Source organism: Gadus macrocephalus, chromosome 15 (genome assembly GCF_031168955.1).
Source record: "Gadus macrocephalus chromosome 15, ASM3116895v1".
Classification (NCBI taxonomy): domain Eukaryota; kingdom Metazoa; phylum Chordata; class Actinopteri; order Gadiformes; family Gadidae; genus Gadus; species Gadus macrocephalus.
The window spans coordinates 6,763,422-6,780,148 of record NC_082396.1 but is presented as its reverse complement, the minus strand read 5'-3'; the positions used below and the strand labels follow the sequence as shown (position 1 = coordinate 6,780,148).

At 51.8% G+C, this 16,727-nt stretch overlaps 2 protein-coding genes across 2 annotated transcripts; both read right to left on the bottom strand.

Annotated features, from left to right (window-relative positions):
* Positions 1-4,321: 4,321 nt before the first annotated feature.
* lrrc73 (leucine rich repeat containing 73) lies at positions 4,322-10,860 on the bottom strand. Its single transcript, XM_060073206.1, has 6 exons — positions 9,695-10,860; positions 8,890-9,050; positions 8,160-8,282; positions 7,675-7,775; positions 6,335-6,581; positions 4,322-4,655 (listed from the first exon to the last, which is right to left on the bottom strand). Exons 1-6 carry the CDS (start codon positions 9,964-9,966, stop codon positions 4,585-4,587), a joined length of 975 nt encoding a protein of 324 aa, XP_059929189.1. The 5' UTR covers positions 9,967-10,860; the 3' UTR covers positions 4,322-4,584.
* Positions 10,861-10,995: 135 nt separating this feature from the next.
* On the bottom strand, positions 10,996-16,304 carry yipf3 (Yip1 domain family, member 3). The gene is made up of 9 exons (XM_060073205.1): positions 16,050-16,304; positions 15,347-15,553; positions 14,609-14,715; positions 14,427-14,472; positions 14,068-14,160; positions 13,737-13,868; positions 13,196-13,309; positions 12,722-12,845; positions 10,996-11,741 (listed from the first exon to the last, which is right to left on the bottom strand). Exons 1-9 carry the CDS (start codon positions 16,113-16,115, stop codon positions 11,599-11,601), a joined length of 1,032 nt encoding a protein of 343 aa, XP_059929188.1. The 5' UTR covers positions 16,116-16,304; the 3' UTR covers positions 10,996-11,598.
* Between the last annotated feature and the right edge of the window lie 423 nt (positions 16,305-16,727).

Sequence of the window (16,727 nt, the reverse complement as noted above, 5' to 3'; positions counted from 1 at the left end):
ACACACACAGCTGATTGTACTACCATGGTACACCTGGTAACCGTGGTAACGAGGTGGTCATCCACCGTCTAACTGATCAAAGTCTGTTTGAACGCTCACTGTATACGCCGCCCACATCTGCTTGTTCCCCAAAACCTAAATGGATGTAGAGGGGTATGATGTCATGGCTCTAGAAGGGTATGATGTCATGGCTCTAGATGGGTATGATGTCATGGCTCTAGAAGGGTATGATGTCATGGCTCTAGATGGGTATGATGTCATGGCTCTAGAAGGGTATGATGTCATGGCTCTAGAAGGGTATGATGTCATGGCTCTAGAAGGGTATGATGTCATGGCTCTAGAAGGGTATGATGTCATGGCTCTAGAAGGGTATGATGTCATGGCTCTAGAAGGGTATGATGTCATGGCTCTAGAAGGGTATGATGTCATGGCTCTAGAAGGGTATGATGTCATGGCTCTAGAAGGGTATGATGTCATGGCTCTAGAAGGGTATGATGTCATGGCTCTAGAAGGGTATGATGTCATGGCTCTAGAAGGGTATGATGTCATGGCTCTAGAAGGGTATGATGTCATGGCTCTAGAAGGGCATGATGCCATGGGTGTAAGGGGGTATGACGTCATTCAGGATCTCATAATGAAGACCAGGAATGTGAAAGCCGGGAGGAGCGATGATGTTTGGAAAACATTCACTATTGTGAGGAAGTACTCAGCAAGCTCTTCTGGTGTGTGTGTGTGTGTGTGTCATAGGACCATCAGATAAACTCTTGAGTGTCTTTGAGCAAGGCCACCAAGGCCCTACCGGACGGCCTGACAGAGGAGGGTTGTGGGTTCAATGCCCGGGACCCCAGGCTGGGTACCGTCATCAGAGCATGGTGTACAGGTCCTAACCGGTGGCCCGTTATGCAGTCCTCACTGATGGCTCTTGGGCAGACTGCAGGGGTCACCCCCGGCAACACAACGAAAAGTCTGACCGTGGACGTCATTGGTTCAGGATTTGAATTCTCTGTTTCGTAAATCGTCCACGGTAACGGAGTCCACGGAACGCTTTTATCCAAAGCGACTTACATCGTCAGGTTGCTCGTCAGGAGCAGTTAGGGTTAAGTGTCTTGCTCAGGGACACGTCAACACTCAAGCTAAGAGGAGCTGGGGGTCGAACCAGCAACCTTTCGGTTACAAGACAACTGCTCTACCTCCTGAGCTAAGCCGACCCACACCCTGTTCCTACTCTCTGGTACGGCTGCCGTTTAGCTGACTGTCTGGTTGGGTGACTGTTTGGCCGATGGTTTTTCTGGCTGGTTCTGGTGTCGCTTTGGCTCCACACTGAATTATTCATCTCCATTCTCTGCACAGTGAGCCCGGCAGGACACCGCTGGAACTTTCACCTCCTGTCTCTCTCCTCCTCTCCCCACCCCCGGCTTGTGTTTCCTCTTCTCCCCACCCCCGGCTTGTGTTTCCTCCTCTCCTCCCCCCTGCTCCTCCTCCTCTCCACCTCAGTGCAGGGTAACTCTCCTCCTCCTCCCCTCCCTGCTCCTCCTCAGTGCAGGGTGACTCCTCTGAGCTCTAGGTCGTGGATGCTGAATAATTGAGCGTCTCCCTGGCTGAGGAGGAGGTCTTCGGGACGTCGGGACGTCAGACGCGGGGAGAAGGAAGTAGTGAATATTTAATAATCCCTCAAGTATGCAGGAGGCGCAGAACACCGTGAATACAAAGGAGGTGTGTGTGTGTGTGTGTGTGTGCGTGCGCTGCGTCGTAAGAGACCTGAACAGCTGTTCCAGGACGGGGGGAGAGTGGTCCTGCAACTTTAATGTGATTTAAAGTTCACTCCTGATTATAATTGAAGCCCGAGATCATTACAGGAACTCTCTTAATCAAAGTCATCTTCCACCCTCCTGCTCCTCCTCTCCCCTCACTCGTCTTCCTCTCCCCCGCTTCTCCACCCCCCCCTCTCCCCCCCCCCCCCCTCCCCTGTCTGGCTTCTCTCTGTCCACTGGGAGTTCACATTGCAACAAAGTGTGTGTTTGTGAGAACAGAAATGTCTAGGCTGTAACATGCTAATGTTAGCTGTTTGATGCAGCGGGCCATGCTACTCTAAGTGCTTGCTGTTTGTTGTAGCGGATCGTGCTAGTCAGGAACAGGTTAACCGCGGGCAAAGATGATGTCAGCTCTACTGAATATTTCACAACCAAGTCAGAAATAGAGCCCATATCCCAGCATGCATTTCAGCAAACAAAAGTGGTCCCGAAAGAGAGAGACAGAGGGTGGAGGGAAATATGGGGAGAGAGAGGGAGAGCTTTCATTCCTGGTCCAAGTTGTGTGTTATTTGGTGACTCGTGTGGAAGATAATGTACTGATGGTCTGGTACCCTCCTACTTCCGGTCTGCTGTCACCTACTTCCTGTGCTGGGTTGGCCTGGACCCTCCGGTCATGTAGGTTTCCATGGTAACACATGAAGACCCCAAAGTTTTATAAAATAAACAGTACCTAAATATGACTTGACAGCAAATGGTTGAAATTATGAATGTTAAAACACACACGTTTATTGAACCAGAACCAGAGTGGGTTCAGATAAACTGGTCTGTTCGGTCTCCCGCCCAGCGGACCGGTTTGATCCGGCTCTGATCCGGTACCCTCAACACTACATCTACATATTTTCTTGTCGGGACGAACATGACTAAAAAGAAAAGGAAAAACTACAAAAAAGACTGTTAAAACGACTAATTTTATTTTCAGAATTTGTAATCCAATGTATATTTTAAAACAAATAAAATATTTTAATCGTAAATGTTGTTGCCGTCGACTGGTCTGTTGAACTTTTATTTGCCCAGCAGCAGGTGTAGTCCCGTTAGACACCACATGGTCTCACTGTTCCCCTGAAACGCCTTGCAATTCTAGACACTAAACTACAGATTACTTTATTTGCAACTGCTTTTTGCCATACATTATGTGTTTTTCATAGAACTAGGACCCACGTTATAGTGTAGTGGTTAAATTGTTAATCTCAAATGCACCAAATGTTGAGCAAAATGCCTCTAACCCCCCCCCCCCTCCCCTACACTGAATACGTGTCTGGGAGCTGTCTGTGTCTGAATGGAACACAAGAGTTTTTTTACAGAATTCCCATGTACACATTTAAAATGTAGCCCCCCTAAATACCACGACTCAAGTACTAATAATAGTTGACCACTCTGGTGGAGGTTAGAAATGTGTGGGAGAGGCATGCTGGTGTCAAGGTTAGTAAGTTGGACTGTAGGTGTGCTGGTAACATCTCTCTATCTACCTCCCTCTACTACACATCTATCTCTCTCCATCTCCAACTATCTCTCTACACCTCTATGTATCTGACATAACTGTCTTGTCTTGAGTGTTTAATTCGTCTTTCGATGACTGGGTCAGCTGCAAATAAATTGCCCTTCGGATAAATAAGGCTATCTGTGTAATCTCGCTCTCTCTCTCTCTGAACTCTTTCCCCAATGTGTGGTAAACCCAGCCGTGAGGGCACCAGGTATCGCCTATCACCCACCATCTATTATTCATCCCCCCTCATCAATAAATGACCAGGTGTCATCCCCCTCTCTCCCCGGCTCCGCCCGGAGACAACCCCGGCTCCGCCCCCAGCCTACCCGGCTCCGCCCCCAAGCACACCCAGAGACCACCATAGCTCCGCCCCTGGCCCCAGCCCACCCAGAGACCACCCCAGCCTCAAGGTACTATCCGTCATAACGGGTTATAATTAACCCCGCTAACGACCCGTCTCGCGGCTGATTAACTACCCAAACGAGACATCCCGGCGATTGCATATTTAACGAGCTTCATTAGCGCGCCCCCCGTCCTGTCTGCGTGTGTGTGTGCGTGTGGCCGGAGACAAACCGTCCTCCCGTCGCTAGGCAACAGGGGTAAACGACAGCCAGCTGTCGTTTACCCCTGTTGCCTAGCGACGGGAAGGATGTCATCAATGATGGATCCGTCTTGCCGTCGTCTCGTCGCATGGCTGTTGGCTCCCGTCCCCTTGTGATGATGTCATACCGCGGAGCCGCACCCTCCGCTGGCGTGGGGTGTTGGAGGCGTGTCTCACAGGTAAAGGTGTTCAGACGATCGGCCACAGAGGCGCTAGGTTATGTGTCCCCGAATAACAACAATAAGCTTCTTGAGCTTCTATCATAAGTGTGTAGCCTGCAGTGTGTGTAGCATAAGTGTGTAGCCTGTAGTGTGTGTAGCATAAGTGTGTAGCCTGTAGTGTGTGTATCCTGCAGAGTGTGTAGCCTGTGTTTCCTAAGTGTGTAGCCTGCAGTGTGCGTGCGTGACAGAAGACAGCAGCCCGGTCTTGTACCAAGATGTAAACTGATTTATTCTGACTTCGTGTTTTTCGCCGCCAGAACCCGGGCGGCGACACGGTGCTAACATCACACAGGAAGTCACTCGGTGGGTTGTCATGGAAACCGCTCTAGTCTATTTACAAGTGCTACATAGATCAGCGCGCACACACACACGCACGTAAACACACACACACTGCAATACTGCGCTCCGACGGAACCGCCTCCCTAACGCTCCGACAGGAAGTTGGGGATGATTGAGGGGGGGAGGGGCTTACATCTCGGTCTCAGACAATAGGCTGTCATCTAGACCTGATGTCAGCATGACCACGTGGGGGGCGGGGTCTGTGGGAACCAAAGAACAGAGAGGGTTTGTAACTACAGACCGCTGCTGCCGCAGGCCACGAGCAAGGCATTCAGACCGGGAGGCCGGTACAATCTCCCCGCGGTGCCAGGCAGATTAGATTACATTCCACTAGAGCCTGGCAGACTACTGCTACACAGGGAGGTCGGACGGAGTCAAAAGTCGAGGGGGAGGTGAAAGAAAGATCCAGAAAGACTCATTAAGTCAGTCACTGCGATGGACTACCGTACTGCACTGTACCCTAGACCCAGTATAGTACTGGTACTGTACCCTAGACCCAGTATAGTACTGGTACTGTACCCTAGACCCAGTATAGTACTGGTACTGTACCCTAGACCCAGTATAGTACTGGTACTGTACCCTAGACCCAGTATAGTACTGGTACTGTACCCTAGACCCAGTATAGTACTGGTACTGTACCCTAGACCCAGTATAGTACTGGTACTGTACCCTAGACCCAGTAGAGTACTGGTACTGTACCCTAGACCCAGTATAGTACTGGTACTGTACCCTAGACCCAGTATAGTACTGGTACTGTACCCTAGACCCAGTAGAGTACTGGTACTGTACCCTAGACCCAGTAGAGTACTGGTACTGTACCCTAGACCCAGTATAGTACTGGTACTGTACCCTAGACCCAGTAGAGTACTGGTACTGTACCCTAGACCCAGTATAGTACTGGCACTGTACCCTAGACCCAGTATAGTACTGGTACTGTACCCTAGACCCAGTAGAGTACTGGTACTGTACCCTAGACCCAGTATAGTACTGGTACTGTACCCTAGACCCAGTAGAGTACTGGCACTGTACCCTAGACCCAGTATAGTACTGGTACTGTACCCTAGACCCAGTATAGTACTGGTACTGTACCCTAGACCCAGTATAGTACTGGTACTGTACCCTAGACCCAGTATAGTACTGGTACTGTACCCTAGACCAGGTAGGCCCGGTCCAGTACTGTACTAGGGACCAGGTAGGTCCAGTACAGTACATCCAGTAGGTCCAGTACTGTACTGTAGACCCAGTACTGTACCCTAGACCAGGTAGGTCCAGTACAGTACACCCAGTAGGTCCAGTACTGTACTGTAGACCCAGTACTGTACCCTAGACCAGGTAGGTCCAGTACAGTACACCCAGTAGGTCCAGTACTGTACTGTAGACCCAGTACTGTACCCTAGACCAGGTAGGTCCAGTACAGTACACCCAGTAGGTCCAGTACTGTACTGTAGACCAAGTAGGTCCAGTAAAGTCCAGTACTGTAGACCCAGTAGCTCCAGTACTGTACTGTGGACCGGGTAGGTCCAGTACTGTACTGTAGACCCAGTAGCTCCAGTACTGTACTATGGACCAGGTAGGTCCAGTACTGTAGACCCAGTAGGTCCAGTACTGTACTATGGACCAGGTAGGTCCAGTACTGTACTGTAGACCCAGTAGCTCCAGTAAACTCCAGTACTGTACTGTGGACCGGGTAGGTCCACTAACGCCCAGTATGGTACAGTAGACCCAGTAGGTCCAGTCCAGTACTGTGGACCCAGTAGCTCCAGCATAGCCCAGCCCAGTGCTGCCACTAGACCCTCTACTGGAGGCGGGGTTAACAGAAGCCAGGGGCAGCAGGTCCAGAGGGGCGGAGTAAAGAGAGAGGGTGGGGGTCAGCCCTTACTGCTGTAGGGGATCCAGGGGCCCGCGTGCTGCTGGTGGTGCGGGTGGTGCTGCTTCTCCCTGGGGGGCAGCATGTCGCTGGAGTAGGCGGGGCTGGGGTGGGTGGGCGGGGCCCCGGGGTCCTCCTCCTCCTCCCCCTCCGACAGCAGGTCGGAGATCTGCTGCTGGAGCTCCGGGGCGATGTCGTTCTCCGCCAGGACCAGGACCCGCAGGCTGGTGGGGTAGCTCTGCACCATGTCCAGGAACACCTGAGGACCACACGATTGGACAATGCAGCCAGTCAATCAAACAGGCTTCCTCCCTCAGCAGCATTCTCGCTACACAACTAGTTGCAGAGAAGAGATAGATAGCCGAGATTTGTAAAAGCACTTTACACCCTTTTCAGTGGAGGAATTTGACTCCCCAAGAAATGTTATACTGAGAAGGAGCAAGTAAGTTACGTATTTATTTATTCTTTTGGCCTATCAACAAAACGAAGCAACTGTCCCAGATTTCTAACTGCATTTGAAATAGACCTTGAGACCCACAAAAAATGGACACTATAGGACAGTGATCATGATTTGCCCTAATATCAAAATAAAAGCCATGGGTCCAATAGCAATGGCTGGGGTAAAGCCCATAAGGTAGGTCTGTATATGCGCCCCACCAAGAAATTGAATCACCAGCCGCCACTGCACAGAGCTAACAACTAGAGCTAGAATCGTCCAACCTTTAACTCTATAGTCTCACCGCAACACAGCGCTTTTATTTATTCTTTAGATGGCCACTACTTTGACAACAGTGTCACCTGGTGGGGCGTATCAGCACCAGCACAGTCTTTGTGTGTGTAGATATGGTATAGATAGGGCTGGGCGATTAATTGAATTTTGATCGCGATTTCGATTTTAGCGTCAAACGATCACCAAGATTTACATAATCGAGTTTTTCGTTAGATTATTATTTTTTTTAATGTTTTATAGAAAGGGCAGAACAGCTGGATACATATCTGTATATTATTTTAGATTGGAAAATTTTCTTTTTGACCCTTTTGAGTATTTTTTTAAGGCGAAATTTCGAAGTTCTCAGTTACAAAGATCTTTTTGGGAGAGACATGATGAATAAATACAACATGTTTTCAAACTCAAAAATAATCGTTTGAATAATCGTGATTTCAATATTGACCAAAACAATCGTGATTATGATTTTTTCCATAATCGAGCAGCCCTACTGTCCATGGGACTCTAGGAAAGTGGACCAGCAAAACAGGTTCATCAGTTTAATTATATCACTTTAAATCCTCTCCAGGCTGGTGTAGATGTTCCTCAGTATCTGAGAGGAGAACCCGGGGGTTCTGCCGGGTACCTGGGCCGCGTGGTTGGACAGCCCGGTTCCCTCCAGGTCCAGCACCTCCAGGGTTCTGCTGGACGCCACGGCAACCGCCAGCATCCCGGCGATCTGGTCTCCTGCACCCACCAGAGAACCACAAAGGGAACCACACCGTCAGAACCGTCAGAACCTTCTGGTGCAGAACCTTCTGAGAGAAGAGAGGAAGCTGAGGAAACTACAACCTCCTCCACCTCCTCTCTGCACCTCCTCCTCCTCTGAGCTCTACCGGGCTCTGCTCCTCACTAACGAGTGCTTTGAGGAGAGCTTCACGTTTCATTAGTAGGACATCCATGTGCAGGAGGTCTGCTAGCACAGAGAAGAACCACTTAAGAGCCAGTTCAGCCTCGCTCTCTCTCTCCCCCTCACCTCACTCCCCCCACCCTCCCCTCGCCCGCCCGCCCGCCCTCCCTCCCTCCCTCCCTCCCTCCCTCCCTCCCTCCCTCCCTCCCTCCCTCCCTCACCCAGGGGATTGTAGTCCAGGTTGAGCACGCGGAGCTGGGAGCTGTGGGCCACGGCCACGGCCAGGCGGGCCCAGCCCTTGGTGCTGATCCCTGGGTTGGCGCTCAGCGTCAGCTCCCTCAGGCCTGGAGGAAGGGGACACAACCACACAGTCAGGGGGAGGGGGACACAACCACACAGTCAGGGGGAGGGGGACACAACCACACAGTCAGGGGGAGGGGGACACAACCACACAGTCAGGGGGAGGGGGACACAACCACACAGTCAGGGGGAGGGGGACACAACCACACAGTCAGGGGGAGGGGGACACAACCACACAGTCAGGGGGAGGGGGACACAACCACACAGTCAGGGGGAGGGGGACACAACCACACAGTCAGGGGGAGGGGGACACAACCACACAGTCAGGGGGAGGGGGACACAACCACACAGTCTGAGGGGCCCGAGGAGGGGGGAGCGTTGGGGTGTGTGTGTGTGTGTGTGTGGGTGTGTGAGGGTGTGTGTGTGTGTGAGAGTGAGGGTAGATGTGTGTGTCTGTTAGTGAGTGAGTGTGTGTATGTGCGGTGTGTGTGTGTGTGTGAGTTTGAGTCTAGATGTGTGTGTCTGCTAGTGTGTGTGTGTGTGTGTGTGTGTGTGTGTGTGTGTGTGTGTGTGTGTGTGTGTGTGTGTGTGTGTGTGTGAGTCTTGATGTGTGTGTCCCCACCGTGGTAGCGCTCCGGGCCGGGGTCCTACCTGACTTGGCCCCGTCGGGGGGCAGCATGCCACAGACGAGCCCCAGGGCCTGGTCCCCCAGCAGGCAGTCCCCCAGGTCCAGGCTGACCAGCGACGGGTGGCTGGTCAGCGCCGCGTTCAGCGTCACCAGGCCCGCATCCAGGAGGGGGCTCCCGTGGAGGCTGGGGGGGGGGTCTGTGTTATGGTCTGTGACTTTATAGTGCACTTTACTTTCCTTGTGTGATTGTTTGTTATTGTGATGTTGCTTTCAATGCCAATAAAGTTATCTTGAATTGAATGCCAGAGAGAGCAAGAGGAAGAGGAGGAGAAGGGGGTCGAGGTGAAAGCCTCATTGTTACCATGGTTACCTGAAAGTATGTCTGGTCAACACTGATGTGATAGTGATTCTAATAAGCTTAAATAAACTCACATCCCTATGCTGGCCGGCCCGTACCTCTTTGTTTACATGAATACTACTATCCACTCCCCCTAAACCCCTCCCACTCACGCCGACCAGCCAGCCAGCCGAGCTGATAAATGCGTCTCAGAGTGGACAGAATTATTATCAAGTTCCTTTCATCCTCAGAGTCTCAATCTTACACACTGAGAATTTAATTAACTGACTGACTTTATTCTTCAGTATTTTCATAAAGAATATGGTCTGGGGACCCAAGTGAAGAAAGACATAATTTCAGAAAATACTAGTGAACAGGGGCAAAATACATATCCTAAACCTAACACTCATACTTTAATAAAGTTTGCACTCAAGTTACATCAATCCTTTATAACCCGGTAACAATACACTAAGTGGTTGCGGTCTACTCACAACAGGGTCTGCAGAGAGCGGTTGGTCTCGAGCGCGTCCGCCAGCTGCCGGGTCCGAACGAGGCCCGAGACCACGCCCAGGTTCAGGTTCAGCTGCGCGAGGGAGCGCGAGTCCGCCACGCCGCGGCACACGCGGCCGAAGTCCCGGTCACTGAGCTGACAGCCGCGCACCGACAGCAGGCGGACGCCGTTCTCCCGCAGGCCGTCGCAGATGTCCCGCACCTCGGCCCCGGACAGCGCCTCCCCGGTGATCTGGATGGACCCCGGCAGCATCGCTCCGGGGGGCCGTGTGACTCGGAACCGAGCCGAACCGAACCGAACCGAGCCGAACCGAGCCGAGCCCACACCACGCACGACCACCGCCGCTAGTCCGTACGTGATGTCATCCCCACGGCGCTTACACTACGCACACGTGTGCACGCGGATACGTACTGAAGTAAAACGGGGCGAGGTGATCACGGGGTCGCGGGTAACTTATAGATCAGCTCCACTCAGGAAGTTGAACTGCTGCTGGACGCTTCACGCGCTGACGTCACCTGGTGCCGATCGAGTGGAGGAGGCCACGCGCTGGTATCGATACGGTACCGCCATGATGGCTGCTGTTGTCGTCACTTTAAATGTGTCGATTATCGACACTTTGTCTTGCGACGCACATTCCCTGCCGTCCCTGACTTGACCTGTCGCTGTCTTTCGCGAGCTCGAGCCGGTCGGTGTCCGCGCGCTGCTCGTTTGTGTTGCAGGTGTCTGTTACTATGGACACGCGCTTCTTTCCACAACGCCCCCCTCCGACGCACGCGCCGCGTCCCGCTCCGGCTGTTCCGTTACATCACGTGCTCTGAAACGAAGCGGTGATGTCGTTCTCGAACGTTCCCCTGTAACGTCTTCCGTCGTAGCGACTCCGTTCGCGGAGGCTGCTCTCCGGTCCTCCTCGCGGATGTTGCGAGCCTCCCGGTCACGTGACTGGTATTAGCAGCAGCTCACCTGAGCTCGAGACCGGGCTAACACTAACACCCTAACTGACACCCTGACCCGGACTTACACCCGGCAGCCAGGGCCGCGGTCAGAATCTGTTCTTATTTATTTACATACCAAAATGATCCCTACAAACACAACCCTCGACCTCATTATCTATATATACAAAATAAAAAATAAATCACAATTGACTGTGTGCGTGGTAAATTCATGCCAATCCTTTTAAAGGACTCTATTTCCCTGCCCTCCTCTGCTTTCTCTGTAGAATAAGGAGTTATAGCGTACGGTAATAACTTAAGGTGTGGCGTAGTGTCAAATAAAGACTCGCGCTACGACGGAAAAGTTTATTTCAGGCGTCTCCCTGGACCATAACCCTATAAATACAAATGTAACGAAAATGAACCAAAATAATGAAAATAACTAAAACAACAGCAAGCAGAATGAAGGACATTCAAAAGAAAGTCATAAAGGATTTCGATTCAGAAGATCAGACCGGAATCATCTGTTAAATACCTGACCCATAACCCCAGCACCTCAACACCATCACCTCATCAATGGGCAGGACAGGGGAGCCGTAGCCGTGGAAACCCCTTCATCCTTCACAGGGAGACCCCGTCTTCGTGGTCCAGCCTCAGCTGGTCTTCATCTCACAGCAGCGCTCACAACAACCTCTGGAGCTCCATGATATCAACGTATACCCCTTACAAACATATTAATATACTAACAATGTGTACAAATACCATCTCGTGTACAGTTCATTTAGCCGAACCCCACACTTGGGGGGGGGGTTTAGACGGGGGGGAGGAGGAGGTGGAGGAGGGTGAAGGCGTAGGTCTGCCCTGACCGATGTGTTGAAATATATACATGTTCCCCTCCACAGCCTGTGGTCGGTGGTGTCAGACAGGGGGGGGTGTCAGACAGGTGGTCAGGTGTTCAGTGGCTCTGCAGCAGCGCCCCCAGGGTCTGGAGGGTGGTGTTGAGGGTGACGCTGATGGCGGCGGGGGCCAGCGCAGGCACGTCTCGGGCCACCCGCTGGATGGGCGGGGCGTTGACCCCCTCCAGGGTGTCCAGGATCCCTGAGAGCAGAGGGGAACATGTGACCACGGGGGCCAATCACAGGCTCCGCTGGCAGAGACGGAACCCTCTGAGGCCTTTTGATTGGTTGCGGAACAGCCAATGACGTGCACCTTTAGCGGTGCATTCCTCAGACAGGTCTAGGCGGTCCTCATCCGCTGGGGTCGCGTTAACAGACGTTGTGGGGTTCCCCCCCCCCCCCCCCCCTCGCTTTGGGTCCCAGTGCCCCCAGTCTGAATGAACCCAGAGCCGGTGATCTGTGGTTTATGATCAGCGACTGGGCTGCTGAATGGAACCCGACTCATTAGTCACCAGTCCACCTCTCAGCCTCGTCATCGCCTCAAAACTAAACCGATTCCAGCGCCTGTGGGCCCAGCCCCGTTCTAACGAGGCCCCGTTCTAACGAGGCCAGGGCCGTATCTGCATGCTGACCTGGTTCTGGTCAGGCTCCTGCAGCACCGCCCCCGCTGGGTGGGGGGTTGGGTCCTGAAAGTTAGCTTTCAGGACCCATTAGTCTGATCTCTTTCTGTTTGAATGGCAACCAAATGTGGACAAAAAGCCATCCTATAAGTGCTCTGCTCGGCCATTTGCAAAGACCTGCACCCCTAAAGAGGTGCCTGAAGTCGGCCCCAAAACACACAACGTGCGGTGTGCGGGCCCCCAGGAAAAAATACATATACTAGATATCGCCTGAGATGCGCTAATGCCGCCGCCATCTGGTTAAAAAAATAATTAAAAAAGACAAGATCTATATATTTTACGTCCGACTTATGTCAGAAACCAGCCTTCTTGAAGACTGCTTAAAGGAAGGAGATTCAGAGTGATTTTGACTGGGAAAGGACGTCTGCCCCATTGGACGTTCATTCATTCAGTTGTGGGGTTACCCCGCGGCAAGACGGCGGCACTGTTGACGCATGCTGAGAAGCCGAAAGCGATAGCTAATCAGTATCAATATCTATGGCCCCAAGGTAGGTGGACTCACCTTCCACCATCTTGTGGTAGGTGAAGTGCAGGTAGAGCAGGAAGAGCATGTGGAGGGCAGCCAGGGAGCCACAGATGACAAGCCGAGGGGTCTGGCCCACGGTCCGGGACAGCAGCACCGCCACCTGGTGGAGGGGAGGGGCAGCACGCTCAACTTGTACATTATCTGGTACCAGGGGTATTGATACTGATTGTATTCTAATTTATCTATATAACAATCCATTTATTACTGCATCTACATTTCCTAATTTCCTTTATTGTGATAGACATATTCTGAATACGTTTGTAATTTGATCTCATTTCATTTTTAATACTGGTACATACGGTCTGCTGTGACGCCCACGTTTAGCTTCTTGGACTGAACAGTACAGATTAATATTTTTACCAGACGAAGGTTTGTCTGTCTGTTTGTCTGGTACACGAGTCTCGTGTCTGTTTCTGACCCAGGTGGCTGATGGGAGATGTATTGTCTTACCATGCGTAGGGTAGAGAGCCCGCCCACCAGCAGCCATAGGCCGTAGAACAGGAAGTGGAAGTGGATGTTGTAGGTGATGAAGAGGACCACGCAGTGCCCAAACAGCCCGTAACCCTGGGAGACGATAACAAAGACCCCGTTTCACTCCTGGGTTTGATATTCTACCTGTTGCTTCTTCCGATGGCAGCCATCTTCAATACGAGCTCAATAAATGGAACCTAGGTGGTCCAGAAGACCAGTTTAGCCTCCATAAATCCATTTTCTGACACACTCTTTGTGTGTCTGACATGCTGCTGTGACCGGGTCATCATGTCAGGGATGAATAAAGTACATCTGATCATTTGATCTTGGACTGTTTGACGTCACAGTTCCATGAATGCCTATTAAGGTGTTATTGGTTTTATAATAACCTAGATGATGTCTTTCTCTGGTCGAAACCAACACAGAGATATACAGCCCTGAGGGAGATCCAAGATGGACGAATGCTGGAGCTACTGGGCTGCCACGGGAATAGAACGCCCGTCCCTGGCTGGGGACTCACCAGCAAGGAGAGAGTCTGCAGCATGGTGATCTGGGAGTTGACCAGGTAGGCCAGGAAGTAGATGAAGGAGGACACGCCCAGCCAGTAGCCGAAGCACGTCCCGATGGCCGTCCCCATCAGAGTGCCCTCCCTCTGCAGCGCGCACACACACACACACACACACACACACACACACACACACACACACACACACACACACACACACACACACACACACACACACACTGGGTCAGCACTTATGGTACCACTTTCTCACACACGCACGAATGCATACACACACACACACGCAGGCAGTAAAGTGAACATTAAGCATGTGTCTGGGGGGTCTTACGATGATGGTCTGGGAGGTCTTCATGCCGTGCAGCAGGATGGCCACCAGGGTGAAGACCAGCATCATGGGCCCGTACAGCTCCCCCGCCACCTTCTGCGAACACAACACACAACATGCTTCAGATACACAACACACACACACAACACGCTTACACAACACTCCTCAACCGCACACAACACGCCTCAACCACACAACAAACGTACACAACAAGCTTACACCACACAACACGCAACATGCTTCAACTACACAACACACATACACGACACGCTTACAGCACACAACACGCTTCAACCACACAATGACCTGTCTCTGTACTGTGTAACCCCTATAGAAGGGGGGTCCTATAGAGAGGGTCCTACCTGGGGGAAGGCGATGGTCCTCACAGGAACCATGGACTCAATCAGCCTGGAAGGAGACGTTAGTGTTAGGACACGACCACAGAGACCAGACCTATCTGTCAAATTTCAGGAAGTGACACCAGCTAACACTGTGGCCATTGGCTCTCATGTCGTCCAATCAGAAGCAGCCGTTTCGGGGTTACCTGCTGCGGACCTGCACCGGCTCCACGTCGAAGTACGGCCGCAGGATGTCGATGTTGGCGTACAGGTTGAAGGCCTTGGACGCCTCGCGCTTCCCCGCCTGCCACACCTGGGGATGCACGCACACACGGTCTGAGCAGGGCTAGCTGGTGGCCCTCTTTGAGCAGGGTTAGTTAACCTGGTTAGCGGTTAGCTGATGACCCTCTGAGTAGGGTTATTCAACATGGTTAGCGTGAGCTAGTGACCCTCTCTGAGTAGGCTCAGTTAGTGACCCTCTGAGGAGGGTAAGTTAACCTGGTTAGCGGTTAGATGGTGACCCTCTCTGAGCAGGGTTAGTTAACCTGGTTAGCGGTGAGCTAGTGACCCTCTCTGAGCAGGGTTAGTTAACCAGGTTAGTTAACTAGTGACCCCCTCTGAGCAGGGTTAGTTAACCTGGCTAGCGGTGAGCTGGTGACCCTCTCTGAGCAGGGTTCGTTAACCTGGTTAGCGGTGAGCTAGTGACCCTCTCTGAGCAGGGTTAGTTAACCTGGCTAGCGGTGAGCTGGTGACCCTCTCTGAGCAGGGTTCGTTAACCTGGTTAGCGGTGAGCTAGTGACCCTCTCTGAGCAGGGTTAGTTAACCTGGTTAGTTAACTAGTGACCCTTTCTGAGCAGGGTTAGTTGATCTGGTTAGTTAAATAGTGACCCTCTCTGAGCAGGGTTAGTTAACCTGGCTAGCGGTGAGCTGGTGACCCCTCCTACCTCGTCGGCCACCTGCCGCCCCAGCTGCCCCTTGATGCCCTTCATGCCCAGGAACTCGCCGTCGTCTCCGGGCTCCTCCCCCGGCGCCCCCCCCGGCCCCTCCTCCTCCTCCTCCGTCATGCGTTGGTTCATCTCGCCCATGTCCTCGAAGCTGGAGCCCGACGTATCGTCCATGTTCTCCATGTCGATGACGGCCGAGCCACTACCCTGGGGAGAGAGAGAGAGATTGTAATAGATTGTAATGATGGGAGACCAAGACGATGGCGTTTGTCAAGCCTTTGTGACACAATCATTTGAACTCATACAGGAAGGCTCAGGAAACAGGCGTGGATCTGCTGTTTATGTTATTAAGTGTTATGTTATTACTTGGTTATGTCAGCTGTCTATAACCACTAGAATGGACATTAATCAGACAGCAGAACAACCTTTGTTATTAAACCAGTGTTGCGGACACAGACCCTGGTGTGTGTGTGTGTGTGTGTGTGTGTGTGTGTGTGTGTGTGTGTGTGTGTGTGTGTGTGTGTGTGTGTGTGTGTGTGTGTGTGTGTGTGTGTGTGTGTGTGTGTGTGTGTCAACAACAAACCAGCCACTCGCTTTACAACACTTATTTTAAAACAAGCGATCAGATCCTTACGGACGTCGTTATGCATGTTTCGGGGTGGTGTGAAGGGGGTCGGGTCAGGGTTGCTGGTTCCATTCCTACCTGCACAGGGGGGTCATCGAAGCCGCCCCACGGTTCCGTGTTCGTGTTTTTGGCCTCAGCAGACATCTTCTGAGAGCTTGTGGTCCGTGGCCGGTCACTGGGAGGAACAACTAGTTCGGTCCGCACCGTTCAACGGTCGTTCAGCGTTAACACGCGTTTATTACAACAAAATAAACCTCAGAATTTCGTAAAGTCCGGATGGTGAAACGCCTGCGTCAAAACAACAACGTGCTGACGTCACAGATTGACCTGACGTAACACCGTCGACGTGGCCGGAGGAATCCTCGCGATATGTAGCTCGGGGAAGATAGAGTTCTGGACACAACTTTCTGAAGCCCATATTTTTAATTATGCATATAATATATAAAAGTATTTTTGTGCACCAGTTGAAAATGTTTTTTTATCATCATATCATGCGCTGACATTCAAATAGTATGTTCCTGAAACACCGGAGCCTGCAGTTTCAGGCCCGCAGGTCTAGGGATCATCTTTTTTATTTCTATTTTACACTAAGATGTACGCGAATGACAGTTAATTCTTCCAGGGATGGCGTTGCAAATAACGTTTAACGTTTCAACCATAATGAAATGCTTATTTCAGCTGGCTAGATGAAAGGCAGGTATAAATTGGGAAGAGATGGTTAGTGCGCCCTCCGGTAGTACTGCGAACCACCAGCAG